This window comes from Sinohyriopsis cumingii, chromosome 1, assembly GCF_028554795.1.
Source record: "Sinohyriopsis cumingii isolate HCF-2022 chromosome 1, ASM2855479v2, whole genome shotgun sequence".
Taxonomy (NCBI): domain Eukaryota; kingdom Metazoa; phylum Mollusca; class Bivalvia; order Unionida; family Unionidae; genus Sinohyriopsis; species Sinohyriopsis cumingii.
This window is the reverse complement of record NC_142961.1, coordinates 153,702,343-153,717,664: the sequence shown is the minus strand read 5'-3', so window position 1 is coordinate 153,717,664 and position 15,322 is coordinate 153,702,343. Positions and strand designations below refer to the sequence as shown.

The following is a 15,322-nucleotide window of genomic DNA, read 5'->3' as shown; positions in this document are numbered from 1 at the left end:
AATATCTAAATTAGGTCCTTTTTAAATGTAGTCAAAGCACAACATTTTAAACACTGCTTAAATGTAGTTTTAAAAATTATAAAGCCACTTTTACTTAGACTGCATTATTGTGGAATGTTTGGCATGTAAGTAATATATATAGGATTTAAAAAATTGACGCTTTATTTGCTAGACTTTTTATGATTCAGAGAATTATTTTAAAACAGTGGATTTGTCTATGATTATTTTACTTCTGCCTGTTATATCAGTAGGTATCTTGCATGGTGTATTGATATACTGACTTATTTGTAACCTGCCCAAGAGTCCATATCACAACCCTGCAGCTTATCATTGCAATTAAAGTTGTTCTTTCTCCTAAACATTTTACTCACAAATGAAAATAATATTTTTCCAAATTACAAAAGTTTGTGCAGATATAGCAAGGTATGGTTTGAAAATTTGCAAGGTATGAAGGGATTAAATAAGTCTCAGCTAAATTGTCAATGTTTCTCTATATACTTTTGGAGATGGAAGGTGGGATAGAATTCACAAAGAATCAGAAGCTGACCACAATCACTTTTCTGTTAACATAATCTTAAATCAAACCGTGTTTTATGAATGTTTCGGTGTTGTTATGTGAACATCTTCCTCATCTACCGGTAATTATTTTTCAAGATGAGTTAGTGTTGTTCATTAATTAACTTGTAAATAAATCATTGTTTGAGCAATAATGAAACACTTCTGGTAGTCATTAATTATAACCTCTAGCAATGTACATACTACTAGGTATCGTCTCAGAAGTGTTCAGCAATAGCACATATAACCCTTGTACAATCATTGATAGATTTTAATAGGAGTTTGTATCATTACTGAAAAATACACAACAATAATGTTATGTTTAGGAAGCTTCATTGCTTGGCTTAAAATAACCCTTAAATCATCTTATTCACTCTGCTAAAGCTGATAACTCACATTTGCCAGATGATAACTTGAATTTACTTGCTGATGACTTGCTTTTACTTGCTGATAACTTGCATTTACTTGCTGATAACTCACATTTAATTGTTGATAATTCACATTTACCTGCTGATAACTTGCATTTAGTTGTTGATAACTCACATTTAATTGTTGATAACTCACATTTAATTGCCGATATGTTTACCTGCTGATAACTCACATTTACCTGCTGATAACTTGCATTTAATTGCTGATAACTCACATTTACTTTCTGACAACTCACATTTTCCTGCTTATAGCTTGCATTTACCTGCTGATAACTCACATTTAATTATTGATAACTCACATTTAATTGCAGATAACTCCCATTTACCTGCTGATAACTTGCATTTACCTGCTGATAACTTGCATTTATTGTTGATATCTCACATTTAATTGCTGATAACTCACAATTACCTATTGATAGCTTGCATTTAATTGTTGATGACTCACTTTTATCTGCTGATAACTCACATTTACCTGCTGACAATTCACATTTTCCTGCTGACAACTCAAATTTGCCTGGTTTAGTGATATGGAAATGACAGAAGAAATAATGAACTGAACTCATTCACTTTCAGTTGCACATATTACTTCAGTGTTGCACGTAGGATCCGAAAGGCAGGGGACACTGTCCCCCCACCCTCCAAATTTGGAGAACACAACATATTAGAAGGACAAAGGAAAATAAAGTAATAGTATATAATACACTAACGGTGCTATAAAAATGAAATAATCTTATGTGCTTTGACAGTTTTGCCATATTGACTTTGTTGTCTGCACTGTAATATATTTTTTCTTGGACACTTTCATTAATGCAGTTTAAGTTTTATCATGTACTCAGATCACTCATGAAAACATTTGATTTCTGGTTATTAACTTACCATGAGCTCCATGATGGAATTGTCCTTGTTGGATCTTGCTCTCTGTTAACTTTAGCATACACATGTTATCTATACACTTATTATAATAAATTCCTAATTTTTTTTATTAACTTTGTTTCAGAACTAGCAATTGTTTAATTAAATGGCAAATTGTGTATTTGCATTAGTTTAGTCTATTTTGTCATTATTTCAGCCTCAAAATAAATCTTCCTCACCATTGGGCTGACCTTGACCTCAACAGTGCATTATATGAAAGGGTTGTCAATTGCTTTATATTGGAACTCGGCTTACTACCAAAAACCTTGAGTGGTTTCATTGCCAAATACATTGATTTAAAAAAGAAATATTCACTGCCATCTTAAAGTTTTTATCACCTTTTGCAATTCTGGCCATTGATAGAAGCAACATGGACATGGGTGGACATTCACTGATGAATAGCTGTGGGCAAATTTTTCAGTTTTGTTTTGTGAGAATGAGTGCCTTTGGGTGGGTGGATGGGTGGCACAAAAGGTTGAGATCTGGGGGCAAAAAACCAAAAATGATGAGAAACCCACAAGCCCATGTTCAGTGTGCAACTCTGCACTTTCAGTATCACTATAAAACACAGACTGATGCACATGGTTTTTTCACTAGAAAACTGCAAACATTGGTTGACAGAATAATAATTGTTCACATAACAAGGTCCAATTTGTAAATGCTGCACAGTGGAATTTTTATGTTCTGATGATGATAAATACTTTATAAAATGTTTCTGAATACTATGACCAGAAATGCCCATTAATTAAGTGTTGTGTATTTTTGATGTAATAAATCTGCTTGTTGACAATTAATACATGATTTTTCATAAAATACTGTTAGGTGAAATTCTTTGTATAGTTTTATGAAAGAAAATGATAAATTTGTAGTGTGAGAGAAGCTTTGAAGGATAACACTACCTGAAGTAACAGCAAATTTGGAACCAAAAGTATTACTAAAATGACGCTTTTTCTGATATAGTTCATAAGTATATAAACGTTTATTTTTATTATAATATGTTATACATCCTTTAAATGTTTTTATATTTCATGTGTTCATCACATTAATTTTTGGGGAAAATTGTTCAGCAAGAGCCAGTGGAATTCAGAATCCGAGATGAATCTAGAAATTAATGGAACTACTGCCCATTCAGTTTTTCACCATTTTTTGCTAGCTACTTGGCTGATTTCTCCTTGTGTTTGTTTTACACAGGTGCTGAACTTTTTTCTGCTGTTGTTATCTACATCCCTGCAGCATTTGTTTCCATCAGCCAGTCATCTGTTTTTATGCTGACATTAGCACTTTAGTGATTTCAAGTACATGTACATGTAATACAGTAAACAATGATGGATCTCAGTGACAGTCTTCTGACTGCAAACAATGAATGATCTCACTGTCAGTCTCCTGGCTACAAACAATGATGGATCTCAGTGACAGTCTCCTGACTGCAAACAATGAATGATCTCACTGTCAGTCTCCTGGCTACAAACAATGATGGATCTCGGTGACAGTCTTCTGATTGCAAACAATGAATGATCTCACCAACAATCTCCTCACTTTAAACAATGATGGGTCTCAGTGAAAATTTCTTATAAAAATTTTCTTGCAAGGATCTTGGAGATAATTTATACCTGTAGTTACAGTCAGACTTTTTATTCTTTTTTTTTTCTTAGTGCATGAATGAAAAAGTGCTTTGTTACTTTTGTTGACTCATTACTATATTGGGCTCTGTAATAGTTACATAAATGGGTAGACCAACATTACTGATACAGACTAAAACCAACCAGAAGATAAAATATAATAATTTTGGAATCCAGTATTACCATGTCAGTAGCAGTACATATAAATCTCAGATTAAATCAAACTTGTGTCACATTTTAATGTTTTGTGCTCTAATAGTAACTTTGGCTAATGTTGAGACCAATAAACATTTTTGTGGCCACATTTTTGTTATACCCTTTTGACATCACTGACCATTGCAACAAATAATTATACAGTGACAAATTCAGTACTTCACATCTGCACGCATGCATATGCACATTCATATAGGATCTCAGTCGGTAGGTATATATGTAGCCTATTCAGAGAGGGATCACAAATAAACTGATTATTTTGGAAACATTTTATGCAGTGGATCCAAAGAGGGTTTTGAATTGTTGTCCAGGTACAAAGGTCAGTCCACATATATGAATTCCTTAGGATCTGCCAAAATCTATACCTTATAGGACAGACCATTTGCCATTGAATCTGCTTAAGCACAGTTGTTCTCTGTCATGGCCAGTAATATCTGAAAATAATAAAATGTCATTGAGACCATCTTTGTTGGCTGATATTTATGGATTTTTTTTAAAGGCACTATTCACATAAGCATGAGGTGCAATCTTGCCATATGCCCACTATTTGAACTTTGATCTTTTCCATTTTCACCAGAATTGTGTCTGCTTAACCTGCATTAGAGTAATGAGAACATAACATACATATTTAATGAGATAACTTCAGAATATTGCTTTAGGATTGACAATAAAAACATCAGCTATAATAATGATGGACAATGGGGAACAGACTTAAAATGTAATTTTCTGTTTGAGGTAGTGAAGAGCTCAATTATGCTGAAATAATATTCTGTAAAGCAACAGTATTTTCCCTCAGGGTTTTTTGTTAACCTTTAAGTTACATGTATTATTACGTACTCAAAAGAGTATTCATTATCGAGGTGCAAGCCAATTTGATTAAAATCAGGTCTTTAAACTTGCTACTATTTGTTTTTAGTGCATTACATTTTTAAATGTGATTTTCCCATGACAATGAAAAACCAAATTTAGTACAGTATGTAGTGACCGAAGTTGCCTTGTAAAAGATGCATCTTTTAACAAGAAATATAAGATGTCATTTCCTTGCTGTCAGTCCCCATATCTGATTTCACTTTTTTAAAATATAATTTCAGAAATGTTTTGAATGTGGTACTCACAATCCACAGTGGGTCAGTGTTACATATGGAATCTGGATCTGCCTGGAATGTTCAGGGAAGCATAGGGGGCTTGGTGTTCATATCAGGTAAAACCTTGAGGGAAGCATGCAGAACTGCATGCAGGCATTTGACACCTATTCACAAGATGGGTTTTCAAGCACAGTTACTGTTTGAAATTACTAAAATTGGTTCAGCACTGAAAATGAATCCCTGTTTCCAGCAATGTTTCTTTAGTACCCTTTCCATTTGTACAGATGAACAGTAAGAATAATGACACCTGTCAAATCTTATTTTTGCTATAAGGAAATGTTATCCATTCTAAATCTATGGTCCCATTACCAGTTTAACTATTCTGATGACCTAATTTTGTTTTAACTAAATTAATTGTCTGCTCCCAACAAAATTTCGGATCCTATGGTGTTTTGATAACAGAGTCTATGAACGATGTCCCTAAATCTGAGTACTAGCAGCTTGGCACTCAACATTAAGAGGTTAGAGTTAGGATAGGTTGGCCAGGTGTCAGGATAATGTGACTGGGTGGGACATGATGCTGCATGTCTGTGGCATGATGCCTCCATGCTAGACATAACTATAAACTGACACACTGCAGACATTGGAGCAATATGACTGAAAAATTGTTAAAGCTATGTTAAAAATCCAAATCACACACACACACACTGTCGCATGGGTGTGATAAAGGAATATCATGTACAGACATTTCTTATCACACTTGTTCTTATTGTACTTCATTTACATTGACAGTGTAACTCAAAGTTCTCAATTTGTCTAATTCGAAAGCTAGGCAGTTCTTATCATTAGGGTCAAAGCAATTCATTTGCTGAATGGTGGGAAGAGTAGTTAGTAGTGTTATTGCAGCAGAATGGAAGTCACTTTTTGTGGCTGTGTGACAGGTATTGGTCGATATCTTCATATATTTGCCTTTAAATTAAAGCTTTCTCTGAAGAATTATTAAATTCTTTTGTCTGTAATGGTAGGCAAAGTTTAAGTTCATGGGTCACAAACAATATCCGTATTTGGCTTCATTTAATTTCCTATTCATTACAGGCTTCTCATATAAGCTGACTGTCATTTGGCAATTGACCAACTGGCTAATCCAGATATTTTAAAAATGTGAATGACTGTGAAACTTATACAAGTTGACTGACTAGAGAGACAGTGCTCAGTTTTAGAATCATATATAAGCTGTCAGTAGTGATCATATTGTTATGCCATAGTGCACATAACATGCTATAATAGTGATTATTTTAAGTCATTGATTATTTAATTCATCAGATGGATTAAAGTGAGATAATACAGTAATCTTGTGTGGAAAAGAAATTTGGGAGAGAACAACATATATATATATATATATATATATATATATATATATATATATATATATATATATTATGATTTTATTGAATAGTGCACATAAAACAGTTAGAAAACAATATCTAAAAACAGATAATGGTAAAGTAATATAGGGAGCATAATTAATTCATATTTATTTTATTAATCCATTGATAGACCCATGGTTGATGAAAAACCTACTCACCATTTTTATCAAATTTAGCAGAGTTTTACTGAGGATGACTTTGTCAGATAATAAGCCTATCCTCTAGTTTTTAAAGGAATTGGGGCCCCGAGTGGCCGAGTGGTCTAAAGCGCTCTTCGTTACGGATCACTGCCATCTCACCTCTGTCTGCGGCGGTTCGAGTCTAAGATTCAGCCAATGTGGGCATGTGAGAAAGCTTGCCAGTAGCTTCTCGTGGGTCGGTGGTTCTTTCCGGGGTTTTCCGGGTTCTTCCTCCACCATTAATACTGGCCGCCATGTATAGCCTATCGTGCTGAAAAATGGCGTTAAACCCCACAACAACAACAACAACAATTTAAAGGAATTTATTAGTCTGGCCCAGTGGTCTTATCATGGGTGAAATACACTTTCTGGCCCAGTGGTCTTATCATTGGTGAAATACACTTTCTGGCCCAGTGGTCTTATCATGGGTGAAATACTCTTTCTGGCCCAGTGGTCTTATCATGGGTGAAATACTCTTTCTGGCCCAGTGGTCTTATCATGGGTGAAATACTCTTTCTGGCCCAATGGTCTTATCATGGGTGAAATACTCTATTAATAGACTGGCCCGGTGGTCTTATCATGGGTGAAATACTCTATTTATTAGACAGGCCTAGTGGTCTTATCATGGGTGAAATACTCTATTTATTGGGGCCCCGAGTGGCTGAGTGGTCTGAAGCGCTTTCCGTTATGGATCACTGCCATCTCACCTGTCTGCATGGGCTCGAGTCTCGGATTCAGCTAATGTGGGTATGTGAGAAAGCTTGCCAGTAGCTTCTCATGGGTCGGTGGTTCTTTCTGGGGTTTTCCCGGGTTCTTCCTCCATCATTAATACTGGCCACCATGTATAGCCTATCATGTGCTGAAAAATGGCGTTAAACTCTACAACAACAACAACAACAACTCTATTTATTAGACTGGCATCTGGGTCTTATTGTGAGAGCAATGCCATAATTATTATTCTGGCTTATGGACATTCAGTGGGAGAAATACTGTATTGTATTTATTAGACTGGCTGCCTGGTATTATAATGGGAGAAATATTGTAACAAATATTGTTTCACATAATATCCTTTCATTGATGCTTTGGTGTGAGTCTTCATTTTTATTTGACAGCTTTGTACGGTCTGTAAGTATGGATAAATGGAAGGACATAGAACTGGAAAAGATGAAGATTGGAGGGAACAGAAAAGCAAAGGAATTCTTTGAGTCACAGTCAGATTATAGGGAAGGGATGTCAATAAATGAGAAATATAACACCAGGGCTGCAGCGCTGTATAGAGACAAGGTAAGGAAGGATGTCAATCAGTGAAAAGTACAACACCAGGGCTGCAGTGCTGTATAGAGACAAGGTAAGAATGGATGTCAATAAATGACAAGTACAACACCAGGGCCACATCGCTGTATAGGGACAAGGTAAGGATAGATGTCACTACAAGACAAATACAGTTTCAGGGTTGCAGCACTGCACAGTGACAAGGTAAGGAAGGGATGTCAGTACAGGGCTGGTACTAAAGTAGGGTTGCAGCGCTGCACAGAGACAAGGTAGAGAAAGGATGTCATTACATAATTACAGGACAGATACAGGATCAGGGTTGCAGCGCTGCACAGCGACAAGGTTAGTATGTTGTGTCAATAGGTTAGGAAGTTGTGTCAATACAGGACTCATACAATATCATGACTTTAGCACTTTATGAAGACAAGGTAAGAATAAAATGATTAAAAATCAGATCTCTTTATGAGTAGATCCGAGTCACATTGTGGAGGTGACTCTGAGTAAGGAAGCAATATATTAATTTAGGGGTCAAAAGTCAAACTGACCAAAGCTGTGCAGAGTATTCACTTGATAAAAGTGAGAGCTGTAAATTAAAGTTGTTTTGAGTATATTGATATGTGAAATATTACATTTCGCTCATTATCCCATAGATCGATTATGAGTTATCAAAGTTGTACACAGTATTTAGTTGATTGATGTGCAAGTTATCAAAATTGTGTTGTGTATTCAGTTGATGTCTTAATTAAAAATGTGCTGAGCATTCATTTGATTGATGTATGAGTTATCAAAGTTGGCTGAGCATTCACTTGATTGATGTGTGAGTTATCAAAGTTGTGCTGAGTATTTAGTTAGTGAGGTGTGAGTTAACAAAGTTGTGCTGAGCATTCACTTGATTGATTTGTGAGTTATCAAAGTTGTGCTGAGCATTCAGTTAGTGAGGTGTGAGTTATCAAAGTTTTGACATAATATAATTAACAGCATTGTTAAAGGATTTCTTTTGTCACAGATTGCCACAGAAGCAGATGGCAAGCAATGGAGCATTGAGACATCAACTGCAAAGAGCTTCAAAAGCTTCCAGCCTTACTCTACCAGTCTTACCACATCAGCAAGTTACCCCAGATTATCTGATCACAATAAGTTTAACAGAGGAGAACACAGTACCTATCAGGATTCTGGATTAGGGCATTCAATGTACTGCAATGCGTATAGTTCTATTTTCTTAAACAGACAGAACAAAGTTTATCATTGTCAAATTTTTTTTCAAAATAACTGAACTGCTGATAATCTAAGTCATAGAACAGAGATGTAATGCTATTGTCAATCATATAAAATATAAATCAGAATTTAGATATAACACAAATTTGCATAAAATTCTACATTTTGTCACCCATGTTAGAAAACTTTCAGAACAATTGTATTGTTTGATGCAAGATAGGTAACATGTAGCATAAAAAATGTTATTATTTATAACTGACTTTATTATTTCATGATTGTATGATCATAAGACAGTATTGGCAAATTTCATAAAGACTCGAATTTCATTTGTAATTTTTGCAGTAATCTTAAAGTTTTGCTCAACTAAAAATAGACATGTTCTGAAATGTTACTGCTACAAATTTAGTAAAGGTTTCAAAGATAAAAATTATACTTGTAAAATAACCTTTTTTTCGTATATTGTTAATTTCTATTTCAGCGAAGATGTACGTAAACAGAAAGATGAATTTTTTGACAGGATTCAGAACCAAAATGCATCCAGACCAGCGTAAGTTTATCTAATGATGGATTAAATGATTGATATCCTTCTTGTGTCCTTGTTAGTGCTTTAATGATAATAATAAGTTACCGGTAGTTACATGGTCATTGTTGGTAGTGTTTATACTGTACTATATACTAAGTATATTTTTAAGATACTTGCAAGACAAAGCCGTAGCTCTATACAAAATTATCAGTACCCTTCAGATTATCATATGTTTTTCTTCATCTTGTGAAATCATAGGACATATATTGACTGCTTGATCTCAGATTAGCCTTTGTTTTTATTTGCTTTGTGAAATCATATGACAAATAATAAACACTACATCCCTGATTAACCTTTGATTTTACTTGTCTTATATAATCATATGACAAATATAGACAACAACATCTCAGATTATTGTCTTTGCTTGGCTTGTGAAATCTTATGACAAATATAGAAAATTACATATAAGATTATATTTTGTTTTTCCCTGCCTTGTGAAATTATATGACAAATAATAGACCATTATATATTTTATTGTCTTTTATTTTTCCTTTCCTTGTGAAACCAGGATAAATATACACCAATACAGTTCTTAATAAAGCTTAATACTGTAAAATTGGGATAAGAGTACATCATGTACATTACACCTGTTAATGCATATGTAGTACATCAATTACTGTTTATATAGTACACCAATCAATGTATGTACACTGCACCAGTTATTACATAATTATATAATACACCAATTACTGTACTCGTGGGTCGGTGGTTCTTTCTGGGGTTTTCCCGGGTTCTTCCTCCACCATTAATACTGGCCGCCATGTATAGCCTATCGTGTGCTGAAAAATGGCGTTAAACCCTACAACAACAACAACAACAACCAATTACTGTATATTTAGCACACCTGTTAATGCATATGTAGAACATCAATTACTGTTTATATAGTACACCAATCAATGTATGTACACTGCACCAGTTATTACATAATTATATAATACACCAATTACTGTATATTTAGCACACCTGTTAATGCATATGTAGAACATCAATTACTGTTTATATAGTACACCAATCAATGTATGTACACTGCACCAGTTATTACATAATTATATAATACACCAATTCCTGTATATTTAGCACACCATTTGTTACATACATACATGCTAATTAATGCAGATTTAGTACATCACTTAATGCATATATATCAATTAATATATATCTTATACATCAATTAATGCTTACATAATATGTAATGTACACCTATAAATGCATATATAAGTATACCAATTAATGTATATATATGCACCGATTAATGTATATATAGTACACCAATTAATTCATATATCAAAGATAAATATTCACAATCATTTCCATTTTCATTGTAGCAATCCAAAGCACTAATGGAGAAATTAAATACAGTAGCTATGGAAACATACTTTTGCTATGAAACTTGTCTTGACCTAGCAACTATAATTTCTTCTCTGTTAGGCATCATTTCATGATAATTGCAGGTTTTCAGCAAAATATATTCATCTGTTCAGATATTGTAAACTAATTGAATATTAATGTCTTTTAAACAATTTGTTTACAACAACTTCCAATATGGTATACTGTACTGATGTCATAAAGTTCACTGTTGATATGCACCACAAAAATAATTGCATACACAAAAATTTCAGACTGTATATGGTTAAAAAATTGTAAGAAGAGTCAGGTCTGGATCATCTCTAACTATTTTTTGGATCATTTCTAAGTAAGGTCTGAATCACTTCTTAGTAAGGTTTGAATCATTGCTAAGTAAGGTCTGGATCACCTCTAAGTAAGGTCTGGAACATCTCTAATGATGGTCTGGATTACTTTTAAGTAAGGTCTGAATCATTGCTGAGTAAGGTCTGAATCATTTCTAAGTAAGGTTTGAATCATTGCTAAGTAAGGTCTGGATCACCTCTAAGTAAGGTCTGGAACATCTCTAATGAAGGTCTGGATCACTTCTTAGTAAGGTCTGAATCATTTCTAAGTAAGGCCTGAATTATTGCTAAGTAAGGTCTGGACCATTTTCTAAATTAGATCTGGATCACCTATAAGTTAGGCCAGGATCATGTCTAATGGTGATCTTCTGTTGAAAGTTGTTACATACAGATAGGACCGTGTCATCTATTGTATCAAGAGCATACAATTTTCACTTATTTGATCTTACACAATAAAGGTGCACCGCTCCATTGGTCTAGTGGTTAGAGCATCCACCTCAGATGCAGGAGGTCGTGGGTTCAATCCCTGGCAGAGTCATACCAAAGACTTACAAAAATGGTACTAACAGCTGCCTCACTTGGTGCCCAGCATTAAGAGGTTAGTGATAGGACTGGTTGGCCTGGTTTCAGGATAATGTGCCTGGGTGGGACATCGTGCTACATGTCGGCTGCATGATGACCCAGTGCTAGACATCACTATAAACTGCCACACTGCAGACATCGTAGTGATATGACTGAAAAATTGTTAAAAGCTATGTTTAAAATCCAAATCACCCAGATGCACAATAAAGGTAGAATAATTTATTATGAGTTTATCTGCTTTTGAGTTAACATTGGTCATATAACTCAGATAAATTGCTACTTTTATCTTACCACTAGGTCATTGCCCTTGCATTGTTAAAATATTTTTTTAGGTGATATCATGAAAAGATAAGCATAACAAAATTAGGTCATTATTGTTTACTTTTCACATATTGGGTATCAGGTACATGCTAAATTATTTTCAATTTTTTGGTACAAGTAGTATGGAATGCAGTTTGTTTTCTTTTTTTTAATTATCAAGACATCTTTTGTAATTAAAAAGAATGATAGGATCTCCTTCACTGATTTATATATAATTTGAGTAAATTGGTGCAAATTAGGTTTTGCCACTTGAAGAACATTTAGTCGTTATTTTATATTTTTCTTTGCAGTGACTTGCCACCAAGCCAGGGAGGTCGCTATGCTGGATTTGGAAACACTCCCCTGCCACAGAAAAATGAGAATGATTTCCTTCAGAATCTGTCTGTGGTAAGTACTTCCCATAAGATAGAGTGTATTATGCGATAATGTTGCCCATCTGTCTTTTCACCTGTCCATTTACAGGGTTCTGTTGATTGGGGGTCAAAATGTCAAAGGTCATGGTCACTGATATTGAAAGAAGTAAACTGGTTTATGCATCAATAACTTTGGTTGTAGACCATATACCTTTAAAGTGTGTGGTGGGTGTGTACTTGATAAATAGAAGAGTCTGACTGGTTTTGGGGTGAAAAGGTAAAAGAAGGTAAAAATCATTATGCCTCTTAGAAAAATGGGATTTGCAGAATAACATTTGTTCCACCATAAGATTCTTGAGCAATCTGTATGGATGGCTTTCAATTACTTATAAATGAATCCTATTGATCATACATTCATAAGGTCAGAGGTCACGGTCATGGCAAGTCTGATAAGAAAATAATGGTGTTTGCACAGTAAATTTAATTTAAGGTTGCATACCTTAACCAAAGGTCCAGATCTTTGAGACCCACTGGTCAATAATCTCCAAAGCCAACCTTGTCTGGTGCCATCTTAGAGGGTTATAGAAACTGGAATGGGCATATAATGTGCCATTCATCGCACCCTAGTGTTTTCCTCCAACTCAAATGATTCTAAACAAAATGTCATGCACCCAGGTGAGGATGTTATTGATATGAACAATGCTATCAACATTTAAGTGTTTCTCAAAAAGATATCAGAAATTAAATGTTGATAACTATTATTAAAGTCAGTTTACTGGACCAAATCACTGTCTGTGATTACTTAGGACAATTGATATTGCATAAAGTGTAGTTTATTGGATTATGATAATATTTTGTATCAAGCATCAAACATAGGCTTTTTCCTTCTTTCCTTACGCATACTATGGACATTACAAAAAATTTAATTGGTCAACTATCTCTTTGATAAGACAATAAATTAAAGAGGATCTTCAAATCCTTTTTGTAAATAACACGGTATAATATAAACCTACCATTGTGCAGGTAGATCAGTACATTGTATATGTCCCAGTATAATATACATATACCATTGTGCAGTGTGCAGGTAGATCAGTATGTTGTATATGTCCCAGTATAATATACATCTACCATTGTGCAGTGTGCAGGTAGATCAGTATGTTGTGTATGTCCCAGTATAAAATACATCAACCATTTTGCAGGTAGATCAGTATGTTGTATAGTTCGAAGTATAATATGGATTCCATTGTGTTATGATGTGACATTAGATCAGAATGTTGTACATATCACAGCATAATGCCCCTCTGTTATTGTACAATGTTCTGCTAGATCAGAATGTTGAATGTATCACAGGATAATGTACATTTGCAATGTGCAATGTAGAGTGTAGATCCAAATTTATGTCCCAGCATAATGCACACCTGTACAGTGTTCTGCAAGATCAGAATGTTGTACATATCTCAGTTTAATTTATACTCAAGTGTGAACAGCACAGACCCTACTCTGTCATCATATTAGTAGCCAACAGATCTTGGTCTATACTGCTTTTGCTGTTGGATATAGATATTATGCACTGATCTGTACAGCCTTCTTAGATATGTTTGATTAATCCCTGAGTATAAGACAGGGATTGGGATGGATTTACTTGGAGAATGAACATGTTTTTGATTCACCTGTTGAGTGCCATGCAAGGTTGGGGTGGATTAACTAACAGAACTGCAATATTTCATTTTTAATCGTTCTCTGAGAGTTTCTCAGGACTTGGGATGAATTGACTGGGAGAACTTACTTTGATTCAGCCCCAGACAGCAGGGAAGTAGATGGGTTGTATCCCCAGACTGCATGTAAGTAGATGGGGTGTATCCACAGACTGCATAGCAGTGGATAGGGTGGATTGACTGGGAGACATGAGTGGCCCAATAGAACATGGATTGCTGTTTAGCTCTGCATCCTAATCATGGTAATCAAAATATTGATTTTTGTATGCATGTATTCAAATGGGTATATTTTATATTTCACAATTAGTTGTTTGAAAATAAAAAATTTACAGTTTAGTTGCATAATTATTGTGCTTTTCATTATTGTACTTTTCATAAATTTATAAGTAAATACAATAAGTAATTCACTAGTATATATTATTACATTAATTTTGTGCTTTTCTTCCATTGTAGGGTTGGTCATCATTTACAACTGGAGCCTCAAAGATTGCAGCCATAGCATCAGAAAAGGTAGGAATTTGTTAATATTATTCCTAGATTTTTAGTTGTAGTGGTCATAGACCAGAAGAGCTTATGGGATGGCCTGTTGTCTGTCATCTATCAATCTTCCATCCTTCATTTGTAACGTTATCACTACTCCTTCTAAACTACTTGGAGAATTGCATTGAAACTTAATGCACATGATCATCCCTTGGCCTAGCTGGTCCTAAATGAAAATGATGTTGTTGGGATATATATTAAGGCCCACTACAGATGCCATCTTGAAAACTATGTTATCACTACACCTCCTGAAGGGTTTATTATATTATCATGGGGTTGTCCCTAAAAGACTTTTAAGAGATCTGGCTGGTCCTAAATGAAAATGGTATGAATCTGATGTCCAATATAGCCTCCATGCTGGTCATCTTGGAAATTTTGGTATTGCTAGTTATTCCTAATTGAAAGTTATGTTGACATGAGGATTTCTCAGACATTGGAAAAATCTTTTTATTGCTACTCCTGAATGGATGATCCCCACCATGGGTGTTTTCACTTCAAGACTTCTTATGCTGCCTAGTTGATCCTAAATGAAAAAGGTGTTGATCTGACATCCAGTATGGCCAACATGACAGCCATGAAATATTTTAATGCTGGTCCTCCTGAACAGAATGTCATATTGACTTAGGGTTTGTCAT

The 15,322-nt window shown here is 34.6% G+C and overlaps 1 protein-coding gene across 1 annotated transcript in view; it reads left to right on the top strand.

The window, feature by feature from the left end:
* LOC149808183 (ADP-ribosylation factor GTPase-activating protein 1-like) overlaps positions 1-15,322 on the top strand; it is a 133,377-nt gene that overhangs the window by 5,974 nt on the left and 112,081 nt on the right. The window contains exons 2-7 of the mRNA XM_089974360.1: positions 4,819-4,928; positions 7,531-7,702; positions 8,697-8,881; positions 9,384-9,452; positions 12,370-12,466; positions 14,601-14,657. Coding sequence (XP_089830486.1) covers positions 4,819-4,928; positions 7,531-7,702; positions 8,697-8,881; positions 9,384-9,452; positions 12,370-12,466; positions 14,601-14,657 — 690 coding nt within the window. The remainder of the gene's footprint in view (positions 1-4,818; positions 4,929-7,530; positions 7,703-8,696; positions 8,882-9,383; positions 9,453-12,369; positions 12,467-14,600; positions 14,658-15,322) is intronic.